A 16,297-nucleotide genomic window follows, 5' to 3' on the forward strand; every position below is an offset into this window, starting at 1 on the left:
AGGACATGTTTCTTTATCTGTTTCATACTCTTTATCTTATCTCAGAGAAAATATCCAAGGTTAATCTAGGGAATGGGAGCTGATGACGTGCATCAATGGGTTTATGTCATCTAGAACTTGGGTATCACACTCTTCTGTCAAAGCTAATTTACAACCCTTGAGATAGGGCACACATCCCATAATACGATATTATTGGTAGCGCTTTCTAGCAAGGTTTGGGTCAAACCATCCAATACGAATGTGTAGCAAGATCCTAACCACTCAGAGCACCTTAGCAACTGCATCGCAATGCCCTGATAACCATCCACATCATGAGTAAATATCTGTATTAATGCATAATATTTAATAAAAACTTTAAAATATCTTGGATGATATTCTAGTCTTCGGGTTGTGTTCGGTGTCCACTGCAATGCAGTCTAATAGGATCCAGAATTTTGGAAAGTAAATGATACACAGATTGAAACCTGGCAGGTTCAACATTTAAGCCAGTTGCTTCACATTCGCCCCCATTGCTTTTACACATAATCTGATGAGGGGTAGCAGCACTGTCCTTCAAGATTTAATCCAGTTAGCCCAGTCCTGCCTCAATCCTAATCCTTGCAGATTGCTGATGTCTGCTTTGGATGTTATCAATCCTCTCGGAATGTCCAACCACTGCTGATAATTCAGGTAAGAAATGATAGATTTTCTACAAAGTATTTTGTAGCAAATAAATGCGTTAAACTGACAAGTGGATTTGGATAAAAGCGATAAGTGCTAAATTTAAATGTGAAAATTCAAACCTGAATTTTCAGCTACAAAAAGAGTTAAATACACTCTATAAAAATAATTGTATTTCAAGATTTTCAAGAATCATTAATGGACGACATGCCTCAATGCACAAGGCTGCATTTCATTTTCTTATCTTAACTTGTTAGGAGTTTTGATTTTGCTTAATGCAAACTGTTCTGTGTAAACACACAAATGACCAACAGGAAGACACCGTAGTGACTTTGAGACTCTGATGGATAAAGAAAAAGATCAAGGAAGTGATTAACTGCCTTTTGCTTTACTTGTTGATCAGCCCTTGAAGTGTCCAGCTGACCGCTACTAATCGTTTTAATGTCTGACTCATTACCTACGAACCGTACATCACAACATAACTGCTTTTGTGTGTTGGGACTGAATCTCTGAGAACTTGTCTCGTGAACTTAAGAACTAGTCTCGCTGGTCTCATTGTTCTCCAGCAACCATATCAAACCTCCTCTGATTGTGTAAAGGATGTGGCAAAAACCTGACATCATACTATTTCTGAAACGGTTATGGGGTTTTCCTGGAAACAAGCCTAGTTGGCCATGAACTTTAAAATGTTTGGATGAATTAAAATGTCCCAAGTGGCCTTTCCAAATCCTTTTCCCGGAAGCAGATCTCTGTCTATTTGTATTTCTCTTGTAAAGAACAACCTTAGGGTGAAACGCTTTTCTCCATTTGTGTTCACTGAAATAAGCCCATCTGTATAAAACAGTTGATCTGTTGTGTTTAATGGTTTATTTAATCTCTCAGGATGTTTAACTGGGTGGTGAAGGTAGTGCCACATCCTCCTGATGGACAGGGCAGTCTGGAAGGGGATTCGGCCAGTGTGGTAAATCTCTTAGAAGCCCATCAACACAAACACGTAACATATATTTGTTTATATTTAAAATACGATGTAAACAAAGACAGTTCTAATAATCTAAGAGCTAAATCAGGATTTAGCCGCTAAATTAAGACTGCGTCTTAACAACATTATTTAAGTCCAATAAGTCTTTTCAGATTTCCATTAGACCAAGCTACACTTTTATGTAACTGACTTCATGAAGTTATGACTAGTCTTGAAGAAAACAATTCGATGACTAACTTGTAAGACTAGTCTAAGTAGTTAATGCAACCGGATTTGACATTAAATATGTGATGGGAATCGGTTCAAATTCAAGTCCAACTTGCGTCATTGACAGAGCCCATTACACCGTATATTCCTGTTCTTCTTTACTATATCAGTGAGTTGAAAAGAGCACAATGAGGCAGTATTACACATCTATTCATTTTTGTTTAATGCAGTAATGAACTTTCGTGTGTTTTTGTCATTTCCCCCCTACTTTTCTGTGAAGAATGGGAAACCATCAAGGCGGGGTATTTACAGCACATTTACCAATGAAACATGTTATAACTTGTTTGAGGATTCATGTAGACTGTACTATACAGTCAATATGCAGTATACAGATAATAAGCCCCTATCTTCGTCATTGTAATACAGATAAATTAAGGTCATCCAAGTCAATAAGAGAAGAAGATCAAACATCTCAAACCTCCCAGGGCAGGTAACCTGAGTCTTAAAAAATTGCTCACAGTATGACAAATATCCATAAGTCAGGTGAATGTTGTAATATAATTTAATGTGAAATGTTTGTTTGTTTCAGTGTTCAGAATGGTATGATAAACTGGCTCTCCAATGGTTTCGCAAGTGCACTGCCTCAACCCGCCATAAGTCCTCTTCTCTCCAGAGCCAACTCTGATGCTAAAGTATTCATTTCCCTTCTACATCCTTTTCATTGTGAATTGTATATTTAAGCAAACTTTAAATACTACTGTGGTGTTTTTAAAAGATGCTAGTGTATTACTAACTTACAAACTTTGAGATTTGTGGATTTGATCAGAAAACATTTCGCACTGTGTTATTTATTTATTGCAGTCGATGCATGAAGAAGGTTCTGCAGACAGGTAAGCATTAACAAGCGATGACCGATAACTTCATTCTGTGCATTCTTCGGAGTTTGAAACTGTACATTATTCAATCGCTTCTCACTGTCTGGTAGGACTGGAGTTATTGGATGGATCTCACAGGGAATTGGAAAGGTGGTCCCTCAACCTGATGAGAAATACAGACAAGGAGAGACTCCAGATTGTGAAGAAGCCACGGAGGTTTGTGAACTGTGTAATTCTTTTGTATGTGCGCTACAGATAAAAAATTTGACATCAATTTGATTAAGGCTAATTCGTAATATGTATAAAACCTTTACCTTTTATTTTAAATGGTTAAAAGCAGCCAAAAAGGGCCATCTTTGAATACTTTGGAAAGCTTGTTGATAAAATATATGAACTATGCTAACTCCATTCTAACTATTTTTCTGTATATTTTAGGTCCATGATGTCAAAGAACTCCCAGGTATGTATAAGCTGATTTCTCAGTCTGGGAAAGATTTAAAGCTTAGTTCAAAAAGCTCTGTGGTGGGTTTTAGTGCAATAGAGGTCATGCATGTACTGTGTATCTCTTATAACAGATTCTGAGCCTTTGCCGCATATACCAGTGGTAGAGATGGTGTCAGAGGATGAAGTATCTGAGGTGGAAGCACCTGCTCAGTTCCCTCCAAAGTGAGTAACTTTTACACACAAACTGTAAAGTTATATAAACTTTCAGACAGTGTATCACCCGCATAAACACTGCAGCAACCCCATAGTTACACAGTGACATTGTTTTACCTGAATAGCAACAAACTTAGAACACTTTAGCATTGTGACTTCGTTGTATTGACAAGCACTACTTTTTTACAAAAAGTTGCTTTATGAATTTTCATGATTAGTCTACTAGGAAAGAGTCATTTTGGTTATTTTATGTGTTAATAGAATGATGACCTGGATAAAGAGTGGCTTTCAGAATGCTCTGCCTCAACATGTGGTCAAACCCCCAAATAACTCTGATGCGTCCTCACCCAGATCATCACAGTGCTCCAACAAAGGTACCAAAACTTCCCCAAAAAGTTACACTGTTTGATTTGGTTTCATTTTTGGTATAAAAAAAAGAAAAGAAAGAAAAACAAATGATTTTGGGCCAACAGTTTATTCACCGCCTCCTGAGTCGATCGCCAGCGTTACAGAGGTTGATTTAAAAGCTGCCAGGTTAGTCTGTTCATTTCTCAAACTTTCGTTATATTATACACAACATGCTGGCTTCAATTTTTACATTGCGTCTATGTTTTCTCACGCATGTTGTTGTCAGTATGGTCACTCGGATTGTTCAAGGTTTGGGCCTTTCGATGCCACAGCCAGTGCTAAAAAACAAGGTGATTTATATACGTTTTTCACCTTTTATTAAGTCAAGACGCCAGTTTTGACTCTATTTCTTTCCATTAGGATGACAGAGAGATTGTGCAAAACGGTGAGTAAGACGTCCCTCTTTTAACACTGTTTACATGCTTCATAACAAACTCAGTTTATTTCCTGGAAACCATAGCGTGGACTTTGTTCAATATGAAAACAGACCAAAAAAGATCATTGCATGGATAACAAAACGACCCACTCTGTGAAGCAACAAATACTAAGACCTTCAACTTTATTAGACCTTCACGGCCCAAATAACTGTTAAGCAGCGTAGGACAAACTCATAACTCAGTCCATCTTCTCCTTCTGTTACAGGGGAGATGACACTGAGAAGCCCTTAAACTAAAGAAGAGAGAGAGACAGACAACAGCATTACACAATCACAGACAAGTCGACAGTGGAGAAAGACGCCCTTGAGGCATCTGAAGGAGAAAAGTGGCTTTGTAGCTCTCTCCAATGACCAGGCAGCTCTGAAATTTAATTGAATGTCTTGTACTGTAAAATAAAGTGTAACTAATATACAAATATGAAAGAATAGGAACCATGAACAAATATTAAATGTTTTTATGAAGTACTGTGGTTTGAGTTAAAAAATAACATACGAATAGCTGGCAGCTATCAGATGGGTGTTTGTTGTTATCACTGCAGTGATCTTTATGGTCTGAAATTTAGATAGATGGTATGACACTACATGTCTTATGATCCTCATGAGATGTAATATTTTAATTACATGTTTCCTAAGTTGATTTATTTAAAAAAGTTATACTGCCTTGACTCATAACTGTAGTTTACATTTGTGGATATACACTATATATACACTGTATTTTGATGAATGGAGATTTATTTCATTTAATGAGAATAGTATATTACTATTTAAATGCTTAATTTATAATTGTATTATATGAATATGTTGGATTAATAAATACAAAACAATTCAATTATGTCTCTTTGTAAATACACACAATTGCTTTATTTTTTTACACCCAAAAATACAAATTCTTATAAGAAAGTGTCATATACAGGTCTCATGATGGTGAATAAATAATGGGTGACACAAAATAAGATGTTTTGAGAAATGTCTCTGTGTCTATACAATGGAAGTCAATGTTTTTCAAAATATATTTTGTGTCATACAGGTTTTAACGACATTATATTGAGTAAATGAGGAAAGAATTTTCATCTTTGCGTGAACTATCCCATGAGAATAAAAATAAGAATTCAAGAGGGAATATTTGTTTATTAGCATCACCTTTCACTTATTTTGCACACACTAAACTGACAAGATGTCAAATATTTCCTGAAAATTAAAAAGATGTCTATGGGCAGGGGGCTTTGCGTGGAAAAGTTATGACAGTTTTAAGGGCCCATGCACTTTTGGGGCCCCTGTTTTATTATTAGTAGTAACAGTACTAGTAATGGAATAGAAAATGTATTTTTTATTGCAGACAAAGATTTTGGATAGTTGGCTTTTATGTTTGATGCGGTGTAGGGGGCCCAACCTCATATTCTTTCACAGGGCCCAAATTTGCAAATTTGAGGTGCCTCTTAAGATTTTTATAGCACACTTCTATAAACATTTACTTATTTTATTTACAAACCGGACCGCATTTCAAAATCCTTATTTCATGTCAGTCAGCTGAACTGAACTTGTATTGAACCCACAATGTTGTAAGTAGACATGGCTGTACTGTATATTCAGCAGGAAGGGCAAATTCACTTCCCACTGACCTCGTCCTGGAGGAGGTTGACTCTGAAGATGAAGCTCAACATAAGGAAACAACAGCGAAATCAGCAGCAAATTTACTTCCACATCCACCTGCTAGGCTCCAAACACCTAAATCACCAGAACAATCTCTTCCACTGAGTGTCACCACACCCTCACAAGCCCACACAGAGCAAGAGGACGCAGAGACCCAAACAGCACGATGGACACCCATGATCGAGAGCATCAAGAGAGAGGCAGAGGATACTGCCATATTCATTATGGAGGAACGGTACGGTTTAAGGAAATAGTTCACCCTTATAATATAATAATAATGTATTTATTTACCCGTTTTAGATTCTAACCCAGTGCTACTTGTGTAACACAAAATCAAATAAGTGGAATGTAAAAAACAAGCTCGGTCACCATTCACTTGTGGAAGAAGATGTCAACTATGAAAAAAGATGATGAAATAAAACTAACTCATTTAAAAACATATAGGCTGTACACGCATATAACCGGTGCTTTTGTCTGACGCAGGTTGATGCAGGAGCGTCTGGAGATGGCTCGCATGGCAGAAGAAGTCGCGAGGAAGACAGCAGAGATGGCGGTCAGAGAGTTGGCACAGGCCGGTCTTGGCATTCAGACCATTGTGGAAGAACCAGAAGATGTTGATCAAGAGTAATTCATTTACAATATATTGAATAGAAACGTATAAAACTAGTAACCAAAACCTTACGATAGCATCCCTGTTACAGATTACAAGTGTTGCAGGAAGACGACAGTGAGATGGAAATCGCAGAGTAAGAGATAGGTTTTTATAAACTAAAACTAAAAATCGCTGCATTTAAAACAACTGAGCAAAATAAATTCTCACTTAGCTGTTTGCAATATGAAAACGCAAACGCTATATATAGGCTCTGTTTATTGTTGTGTAACAACACATGCGCTACAGGTGTGTGGAATTGCATAACAGTTTAAAAAATCCCAGCAACATTTCCTTAGTAACCGCATCGCATCCCCTGGAGACCCTCTGGGTTGCTATAGTCACCAATCGCGCATCAGAGATATGTTCAACCTCGTCGCAGTGAAATATGGCGCAGCATCTTCCGTGCTCTGTTTTATCCGTCTCAGAAACGCCATGAAACGGGATTGATGACGTTTTAATCGCGTTACGCTATGATATTTTATATCGCGTGAATTGATAAGCAACATCACGAAAATGTATGGAGATGGAAACTGCATCACCTGATGCATTTAGACATCGCGTTTGATTTCAAAGTAAGTTCATTCTACTACAACCGGAAAACGTTTTTTTATTTATTTAATGACTTCATTTATGTAATGTTTAAAACTAAAGACCATGGCACATGATATTTCAAAGACCTGTAAACAGTGTGTCTGTTAATGTGCCATCATGCAAACACTATGCTTATGTAAGTTCATTAATAGCTGAGTAATATTTACCCTCATGCTGCCACAAGAGGCATTTTACGGTTGTTGATATCTGATGTTTGTGTCATGAAGCATTAAATTGTGTGTTTGTGTATCCACAGGTGTCAAGCACATTCGCCTAAAGAGTTTCTTCCAGAAGAACAGGAGGAACAAACAGACACTGCGTTCCAAACTGAAACCCCTGTGGAAGAATTCAAGTCCTCTTCACATTTACAGGAGGAACCAGAGCTTGAGTCTGAGCCTGAGGCGGATATCAAACCTGAGGCTGAATCCACACCTGGATCTAAGAGCCCTATATGTGAAGAAGAAGAGTCTGAGGAAGATCCTGACCCGATCACTCACCAGCCTCAGTCCGTTTCCAGTAGCTCAGTTTGTGGAACCGATACACTGGTAATTCTACAGAAGAGCCCAGGCTTTTATACTTGTTTTCTATTGATGTTGCTCCTCTAACAATGTCCCGTTCATGAATTACTCCTCCACAATTTGCCTTTTAACAGACACTTACTATCCAACATACAGCACACCAAGTGCAAAAAAACTCCCCCTGGAGTAACTTTGGGTAACACTGTGCACACAAACATTGATGCCGGTGCTGGAGATGCAGGACATGATGTTTTTTTCTGCTTAGTAGTGCTGCTTTTACCTTTATTTGTCAATATCTTTTATTTACAGTAATGCAATATTTTTTCTATGTAGGTGGAGAGTACTGCTCCTGAAGTGGAAAGTAGTGGTGAGTGTTTATATTAAAACTTGTTTTTATGCATTTTATTAAAAAAAATACTAGAATACATAATCAACAGTAAAAATGTAAAGACTTAGAAGCTCAATTTGATGCTAACAGCATTGAAAATCATGCTTTATTTTTGTATGTTAACTTATCAAGCAATGTTTTTTTAGTGGTCTGACTTCTGGAACTTTTGTATATGTTTTCCACATTTTGAAAGTGTATTGTAGTTATTGACTATATGCCGCTCTCCCTACAGTCCCATCCAGATGTGATGCGCTGAAGAGCTGCCTCATGCGCATCCCCTGTGCTCCACAGGCCCTCGACTGCTTCAGCCGGTTCCAAAAAGAGAACAACATCACCCTGCCCCGAGTGCCTCGAATGCCCAACTTGACCCCTGCTCTATCTCAGATCACCCAACAGCTGCCATCCTTTCCCTTTCAAGTGTCTCAGTTACCCCAACAAATCTCCCAGCAACTTTCCAAAATCCCCCAGCAATTCCCAAACCTATCTTCCAACGTTTCCCAGCGCTTTCCCAGCTTCACCCCGCAGCTTCCCAGTCTCCCACAACAGCTTTACAACATTCCGCAGCAATTATCTAATATCCCACAAAAGCTGTCCAACCTTCCACAACGGCTTTCTGTACTCCCACAACGGGTATCCAACATACCGCAACACCTCTCCACCATTCCACAAAAAATATCCAGCATTCCACAAAGGATTTCCAGCATTCGGACACGTCTTAACCAACTTAAGCCAGAGCAGGATGCCCAAGCAGCAACCGCAGCAGAATAGAGAAATGGAGTTGGACCATCTTGTCCGCCAGTCTCCTCTCCAATCCCCCCGGACCCCCTCTCCTTCCTCCCCAAGCTCCGTCCTAGACCTCCCCAATGTGCCCTCATACCCCCGTCTGCCACCCATCACACCTTCCAGGCAGTTGTCAGGTGTCTCCAACCCTGCCTTACACATTGAAGATGATCCCACCTCTGCTAGACCCTCAGGTGATCCATGCCGTCGCCTTTGTCTATTAGATTATGCTTTTTCTTTAGCTTTGCTGCCAAATGAAACATTAGGTTGTGCAATAATGTGTTGGTGCCTGTAGTGACCCAAGTGGCCTGTTTAATATACCGACCATTCATCTCAAACTCAATAAAGGCTCAGTTTACCTCACGGTGAGTCTTGATAGAAAACCACTCACATACACATAGCACGCCTTAAAGAGATCATTCACCCCAAAATAAAAATTCAGTCATCACTTATTCACCCTCGTGCCAATCAAAACATCTATATTGAGAAATTTCTTTTTTTTGTGCCTATATAATGAAATTCAAAAGGGGTTACTGTTGTTTGGTTACCAACGTTGTTCAGAATATATCATTTTGTTTTCTGCCGACAAACGACGGTCATACAAGGGTGTCTTAAATGTGTTTTTTATAAATGGTTTCATCACCATTGTATGATTGATAATATTATCTTATCTTCAGTGAGCTCCAGACTGAGCGTGCACCCAGCTGTGAATGTAGAAGATGTTGATTCTGACAGAGGTAAAGGTGGAAGGAGATCCCGTCCCATACCACCAATCATAAAACCACAAGACCCCAACCTGAAAACCCTAACTGTACCTGGTGTTCGCAAAGCCAACCGCACCAGGTAAACATACCTTATGATATACTCTGGATGTATAAAACGGATATATTTTGTTTAGCTGATTTTTTATCCAGCTATAAATTGTTACAAATATTAACCATTGCTTTTATTTTTTGTTTCTAAACTGTTGTCTGTGTCCACACACTCTTATTCACACACTCGCACATAATTCATTGTCTGGATGTAAACAATGATGAATCCAGAGACCGAAAACCACAAACAATTTGGACCAAGATGTAAGATCTTTGAATAAGCTTATGTCAGAACCCACAAAGTTCTCATGGTGTTTGTCATCTTAATCCACTTCACATTCTCCACTTCAATTCATACATATGTGTGCATATCTAACCATATTTAGACGAATAACTTGCTCCATTGATTTCACAACCACCTGCTACCATGTTACAAAACGCATCTACCATTTAAAGTTGATGCAGGGAGGTAAAATATTTTGTAGTAATGCTCACATATTGTGAGTTCGATCATAACATGGTTCTGTTTTTCTCTAACAGCAAGAGACTTTACTCTCAAGATGATGAGGAAGAAGGGGAAATAGAAACCGCAGTCGCAGTCAGGGCCTGGCCAAGCCAGAGTAGCATCTCCAGCGCCGATGATGGGTACCAAAATAAAGATTCTTAAATGCAAAATTCACATGAACATGTCAAACAAACAATCTCAAAGGTCTGATATGTAATTTCTATTTCATCTATTGACAGGAATGTAATATGATATACATAACAAGGTCTTCAGAGGTGTATAAAGACCTTACATAATGAAGCGTTATGAGTTCATTACCTTAGAATTACGTGGAATTCGTTTCTACAGTAGCCCTAAATGTACAAACTGCTCTACAGAGCTGGTTTCGTAAATCTGTTATTTTATCCGGCATAGAAGCAAAAGCAAAGACATCTTAGTCCTGTGTCAGCACCTGTAGCGCTGCGAAAGGGAGGGGTTGTTGGTTGCAATTCAAAACCTCCCCACCAGATGCCACTAAATTCCATTAACCAGACCTTTAAATGTAATGTTGGATACAAAAATGTTATCAACACGTCTTTCTGGGATTTGACCAAAAACATGCATGACCTGCTTAAATGGATACAGCAGTTTTTGAAATATTCTTCAATAGGGTTTCTGCCAATTTTCTTTACTAGTTTTGGGGGAAATGCTGGGTTATTTTCAACCCAGCCAATGCTGGGTCAAAAATAACCCAGCAGTTTTTAGAGTGTATGACATAAATACAAATATAATTCTGATCATTTTGTGGATGGATTTATGTAAATGCACAAGTTATTTTCTGTTTAAAGGCTAAATCAAAGGCCCGCCTCTTCAGCCAGCCAGGCCAGTACTGTAGTGAACGAGAGGTTGCAGGAGCTGGTGAAGCTGTTTAAAGAGAGAACAGAGCGTGTCAAGGAGAAACTAATTGATCCAGATAACTCCGATGATGAGACACCACCTGCCTGTGAGCTGAACCCAATTTCACAGTTTGATGAACACATTGTACCTAAAACTCTACACAAACACTGGATGGAAGTAATCCAAGAAGGATATGAACACATAAATGTCTTTGCATTCATCCAAACAAGTTTTTTATTGAGGATCACACACACACATTAAACATTCCGTAAACACACTGAGTCAATGTCAGTATCATAGGATATGTAACAAATAACAATGTCTTTTATTAATAGCTCCAGCTAAGCAAGCTCCAGCGCCCCCTCCTGAGCCCCCAGCAGAGCAGAAAAGAGAGCAGGAGGTGCCCGACGCCTCTGTTGAGAAAGAAGAGGAAAAAACTAAGGTCCTATGCTGTAAGGTCCAACCTCAGTCCAGGCTTGGTCGACTTCTGCGCTACCGTTTCCCAGCTAGCATCGACCCCTTCACTAGTAAGCACATCTCCTTTTCATCACCTTCACCTGATGTAAGTTTTTGGTTCTCATTTGGTATTTCTTTTTGGGAACCAAAACATAACGTTGTGAGAACGTTCTTTACATGTTTTATTTTGTAACCATTACTTTATCGTCCCAGAACATTGCAGGGAGGTTATTGTTAAATACCCAAAAATAACTTCTTTTGCAACCATAAATTAACATTCCTAGAATGTTGCTGGGATGTTTTTTTGTAAAAATATAAATAACTTCATCAATCATGCAATAGAAAAAACTATGACATTATAACTGAAAATCCGAACATGAATATGAATATATCATTTGTTTTCCATAATCCATTGTAATAAATGGTTGATAAATGCTGAAGTCTTACATAGTTCCGTCATCTATGCAGATTTGATATACGTGCTTTGGCTGTTTTGCGTGTCTTTGGCGTTTAACTGGAACGTGTGGATGATTCCCGTGCGTTGGGCATTCCCTTATCAAACACCTGATAATATCCATGTATGGCTGTTGATCGACTATCTATGTGATACCATCTACATTCTGGACATCTTGGCCTTTCAACCCCGATTGCAGTTCGTGCAACATGGGGACATTGTTGTAAGTGTAGGCGGGTTAAATAATTAAAATATAGTTAATACAAGTTGTTGAATGTGTGGCTATGCGAGATGAATAAAAGTCTTCCCTTTGTTCTGTGGACTGTCTGACTATAGAGCAGTAAGAAGGAAATGAGAGATAATTACATCAAAGCTTTACGATTCAAGGTAAAAACTGTTTTTGGTTAAATGTATTTGTGTATATTTGTTTGTTTATTGGACTCTGAATCTGATATTATGCGTTCTAGCTGGACCTGATCAGTCTTCTTCCACTGGAGCTTCTCTACTTCAAAACAGGAATAAATTCTCTCCTCCGCTTACCGAGGCTAATGAAGGCAAGCTCGTGCTCTTATATTTAACCAAGCTTTAGAAAGATCAATCCAGACTAAACCTGCTTTAATTCTTTAATGTGTTATTTCTGCGTGCAGTTTCTGTCTTTCTTTGAGTTCAACAAACGTCTGGAAGCTATCTTGACCAATGCATACGTTTACAGGTTAGCTGTCTTTGTGTTTGGCCTCAACATTTGTTTACTACTTGTTTTCAAGTGTTGCTCATGATATTATATATATATATATTTTTTAGAGTTATCCGAACCACCACGTATCTGCTGTATGCTGTCCACTGTAATGCTTGTCTTTATTACTGGGCCTCAGCTTTTGAGGGTCTGGGTGTTTCGCAATGGGTCTATGATGGAAATGGTAACAGGTGGGTAAATCCAACATTCCCATATATCAAATCATAGTCAAACTTTTATATTACAATTAAAGTGTGACACTATCTTAGTTCCAAGACGATATACTGTACATTTACTGTAACAACTTAAAGTTAATTTAAAGGTATATTCTACACCTTTGTGTCATATTGGGTTTGAATCAAGTCCACAAATAACGTTACTGAAATGACTTTAAAGAAGTCATTCTTGTTTTGTTTGATTCTCAGTTATATCCGCTGTTACTACTTTGCCGTTAAGACTTTGCTCACCATTGGAGGCCTGCCGGAACCCACAACACTTTTTGAGATTGTGTTTCAGCTCATCAATTACTTCATCGGAGTCTTTGTGTTCTCCATTATGATTGGTCAGGTAAGGTCGTCGACACTGTAAATAGTGGCCGGACATCAGCAGGTTGGTTTCCATGATCGTTGATCACATATTATTGACTTGTGTTTCAGATGAGAGATGTTGTGGGTGCTGCCACAGCCTCTCAGACAAAATATCGTGCTTGCGTGGATAACACGGTGAAATACATGGCATCCTACCACATTCCTAAGAATGTGCAGAACAGAGTAAAAACCTGGTACAGCTACACATGGCAGTCCCAAGGCATGCTGGGTAAGATGCTTAAAAAAGTATTTATTATAAAGAAATGTAGTTGTATTCAGATATGATGTTGTTACAAATGGCACCCCAACACAAATGAGGAAAATGCAAAAAGGCTCATTTACCAAAGGGAAGGTTTATTTAAATACATAAAAGACAATATTTTTGTGGAGGGAAAACGAGAAGCGATATGGTTTAGTCACCGTCGAAGCCCCCCCAGCTTGTATATCAGGAGTCCAAAACGGGGCGCAGGTGTACGCAATTCCAACTAATGAAAAAAGAAAACACCACACAAAAATACTAATATAAATGAATTAACATTACATACATATGTAACAGATGCCTCTACTTTTCTTTCTGTCACTAAATGGATCCTTGGTTGTTTGCAGATGAACAAGAGTTACTAGATCAGTTACCTGATAAGATGAGACTGGACATTGCTGTGGACGTGAGCTATAATATTATCAGTAAAGTGCCACTCTTTCAGGTATGTACAAACCTAAAGGTCCAGTGTGTAATATTTTTGGAGGATCTATTGACAGAAATGCAATATGACATGTCTTCAGGTGTGTAGAAAGACGTTACATAATGAAGCATTATGTTTTTATTACCTTAGAATGAGCTATTTTTATCTACATACACCGCGGGCCCCCTTTCATGGAATTCACCATGTTGTTTCTACAGTAGCCCGAAACGAACCAAATGCTCTACATAACGTATTTGTGAAAAAACGCTATCTCCTTCCCCAAACAATCGAAATCGCGACGACATCTTAGTTCTGTGTCGGCCACCGTAGTACTTCGAAAGGAAGGGGTAGGGAGTGAACCATTGGTTGCAATTCACAACCTCACCACTATAGATGCTGTTAGATTTCATACACTGGACCTTTAAGTAGCTTTTTGAAATGTTTTTCCTTTGTTTTTCTCTCTATATATTTGTTTTTCAAAGTTCTTGTCTTTCTCAGGGTTGTGACAGACAGATGATCTTTGACATGCTGAAAAAACTCAGATCTGTGGTGTACCTTCCAGGAGACTATGTCTGCAAAAAGGCAAGAAACTTAAGAACATATTTTGCCTACATAAAAGACCTTTATATCATTTTCAATTATATGTATATTAGCAGTTAAACAAAAATTCCCATTAGAGATGATCATAAAAATGAGCTAGTGTTTAAATCAAAATGAAAACGTGTCAGCCTCTTATGGTCTTACAGGATGAAGTGGGCCGTGAGATGTACATCATTAAAGCTGGGGAAGTCCAGGTAGTCGGTGGTCCGGATGGAAAGACGGTCTTTGTGACTCTGAAAGCAGGAGCGGTGTTCGGAGAGGTCAGGTGAGAGGTCATCTGGATTTGTTGGAGCACCATTAAATATTTGCACCGTACTCGCTTTTTTTAACTTTGTCCATTTTTATTTCTTCTGTTATATTCAAATGAAGCTTGCTGTCAGTGGGAGGAGGGAACAGACGTACGGCTAATGTCATTGCACGTGGTTTTGCTAACCTCCTCATTTTGACCAAAAAGGACTTGAATGACATCACGGTGCACTATCCGGAGTCCCAGAAACTTCTCCGCAGGAAAGCAAGGTAATACTAGCATTTTATGCATTTTAAGCATTTACATATTTGCAAAAAAAAAATTTAAACTGAACTCACAAACCTGAACACCAGACAGGGGTTAAGATATTTAAACAACATGTATATTCAACGATATGTTTCATTGGTTTATATGAAACTTGATAATTTCACATAAAGGAAAATGGTGACAAAAGATAAAAAGCCAGCCGAGAAGAAAGAGGAAGAGAAGGAGCCCGTCCCGATTATTCCTCCTCGTGCCGAGACACCCAAACTGTTGAAGGCAGCATTGGAGATGTCTCAAAAATCAGGCAAGAAAGGATCATGGACCAAGTTGAAAGAAAGAAGCAACAGATCAAGTGTCTCCTTACAGGTACATACATCACAATGCGAAAAAAGGCAATATTTATGTTTAAAAATCATACATTGTTAAAATAACCAAATAACCACACTTTTTTGTCCTTCACATGAAGCGTTCCATCTGTTCAACTGCAACGCCCAACTCGCCCGCCCATGAACCGAACTCAGAGCAGGAACCAGACGTGCTGTCTCAGATATCAGACAGCTCAATGCAAATCCCTATGACCCCCACCGGCTCTGGAGATGGGAATGTATTTGCTGAAGATGGCCCAAATGAGGAGGAAGCCAAATAGAAATGTGTGAAATAGCAGATGGTGTGAAGTCAGACACGGTCACATGATCTCAGGAGTCTTCATCTATACAGCTTGCACAAGAGGCTATTCTAACAGTAATAAGCAGATGTTTATATATATATATATATATATATATATACTGTATAAAGGATATCATTTACTATACCTGAGGTAGTTTATGTTTTATATTGTTGTCAGATGCTAGTCCTAAAAAAACAAAACCGCAATAAACATAGTTGGCTGATGAAGTAATTTCCCTTTTGATAAACTATAAAATCCTACCGCTGACAAAGAGGTGTTGTGTAAAGGATCACAGATGATCTGATTTAACTGTCTACCAAGAGACGTGTGCCTTAATAATCCCTGAACAATGTTACACACCATACACACCCTTACAGTTTAAGGTCCGGCCAATATTAAAGCAGTTTTGTAGCATTTTGGTACCAGAGTAGTTGTCACGTAGTGTGTCACAGTTGTATGGCCTGTGACCAGGTGTATGTGACAACTATTGACAAGTCTTACTGAAACTTTACTTTGGCAATATGTAGGATTTGTTGTCCCGAGAAACGCATTGTTGAATATTTTAGGATGAACATGGTTCCCATAAAGCGTAGGAGTAATTTTGAACGTTTT

At 38.6% G+C, this 16,297-nt stretch overlaps 1 protein-coding gene across 1 annotated transcript; it reads left to right on the plus strand.

The window, feature by feature from the left end:
• Nucleotides 1–586: 586 nt before the first annotated feature.
• On the plus strand, nt 587–15,664 carry LOC306890903 (uncharacterized protein; the record flags this gene model as incomplete). Its single annotated transcript, XM_079450918.1, has 36 exons — nt 587–669; nt 1,543–1,621; nt 2,127–2,148; nt 2,273–2,336; nt 2,436–2,538; nt 2,708–2,736; nt 2,832–2,937; nt 3,157–3,181; nt 3,297–3,387; nt 3,640–3,752; nt 3,852–3,912; nt 4,013–4,076; nt 4,147–4,171; nt 5,816–6,107; nt 6,356–6,496; nt 7,372–7,660; nt 7,967–8,000; nt 8,254–8,651; nt 8,755–8,995; nt 9,479–9,644; nt 10,154–10,258; nt 10,946–11,100; nt 11,330–11,521; nt 11,919–12,127; nt 12,241–12,291; nt 12,372–12,458; nt 12,552–12,616; nt 12,706–12,828; nt 13,063–13,204; nt 13,294–13,453; nt 13,831–13,928; nt 14,406–14,489; nt 14,654–14,772; nt 14,877–15,023; nt 15,192–15,384; nt 15,485–15,664. The coding sequence occupies exons 2-36, from the start codon at nt 1,544–1,546 to the stop codon at nt 15,662–15,664; spliced, it is 4,452 nt and encodes a 1,483-aa protein (XP_079307044.1). The 5' UTR covers nt 587–669; nt 1,543.
• Nucleotides 15,665–16,297: the final 633 nt, after the last annotated feature.

The sequence above is a fragment of the Barbatula barbatula genome, assembly GCF_947034865.1.
Source record: "Barbatula barbatula genome assembly, chromosome: 25".
NCBI lineage: Eukaryota > Metazoa > Chordata > Actinopteri > Cypriniformes > Nemacheilidae > Barbatula > Barbatula barbatula.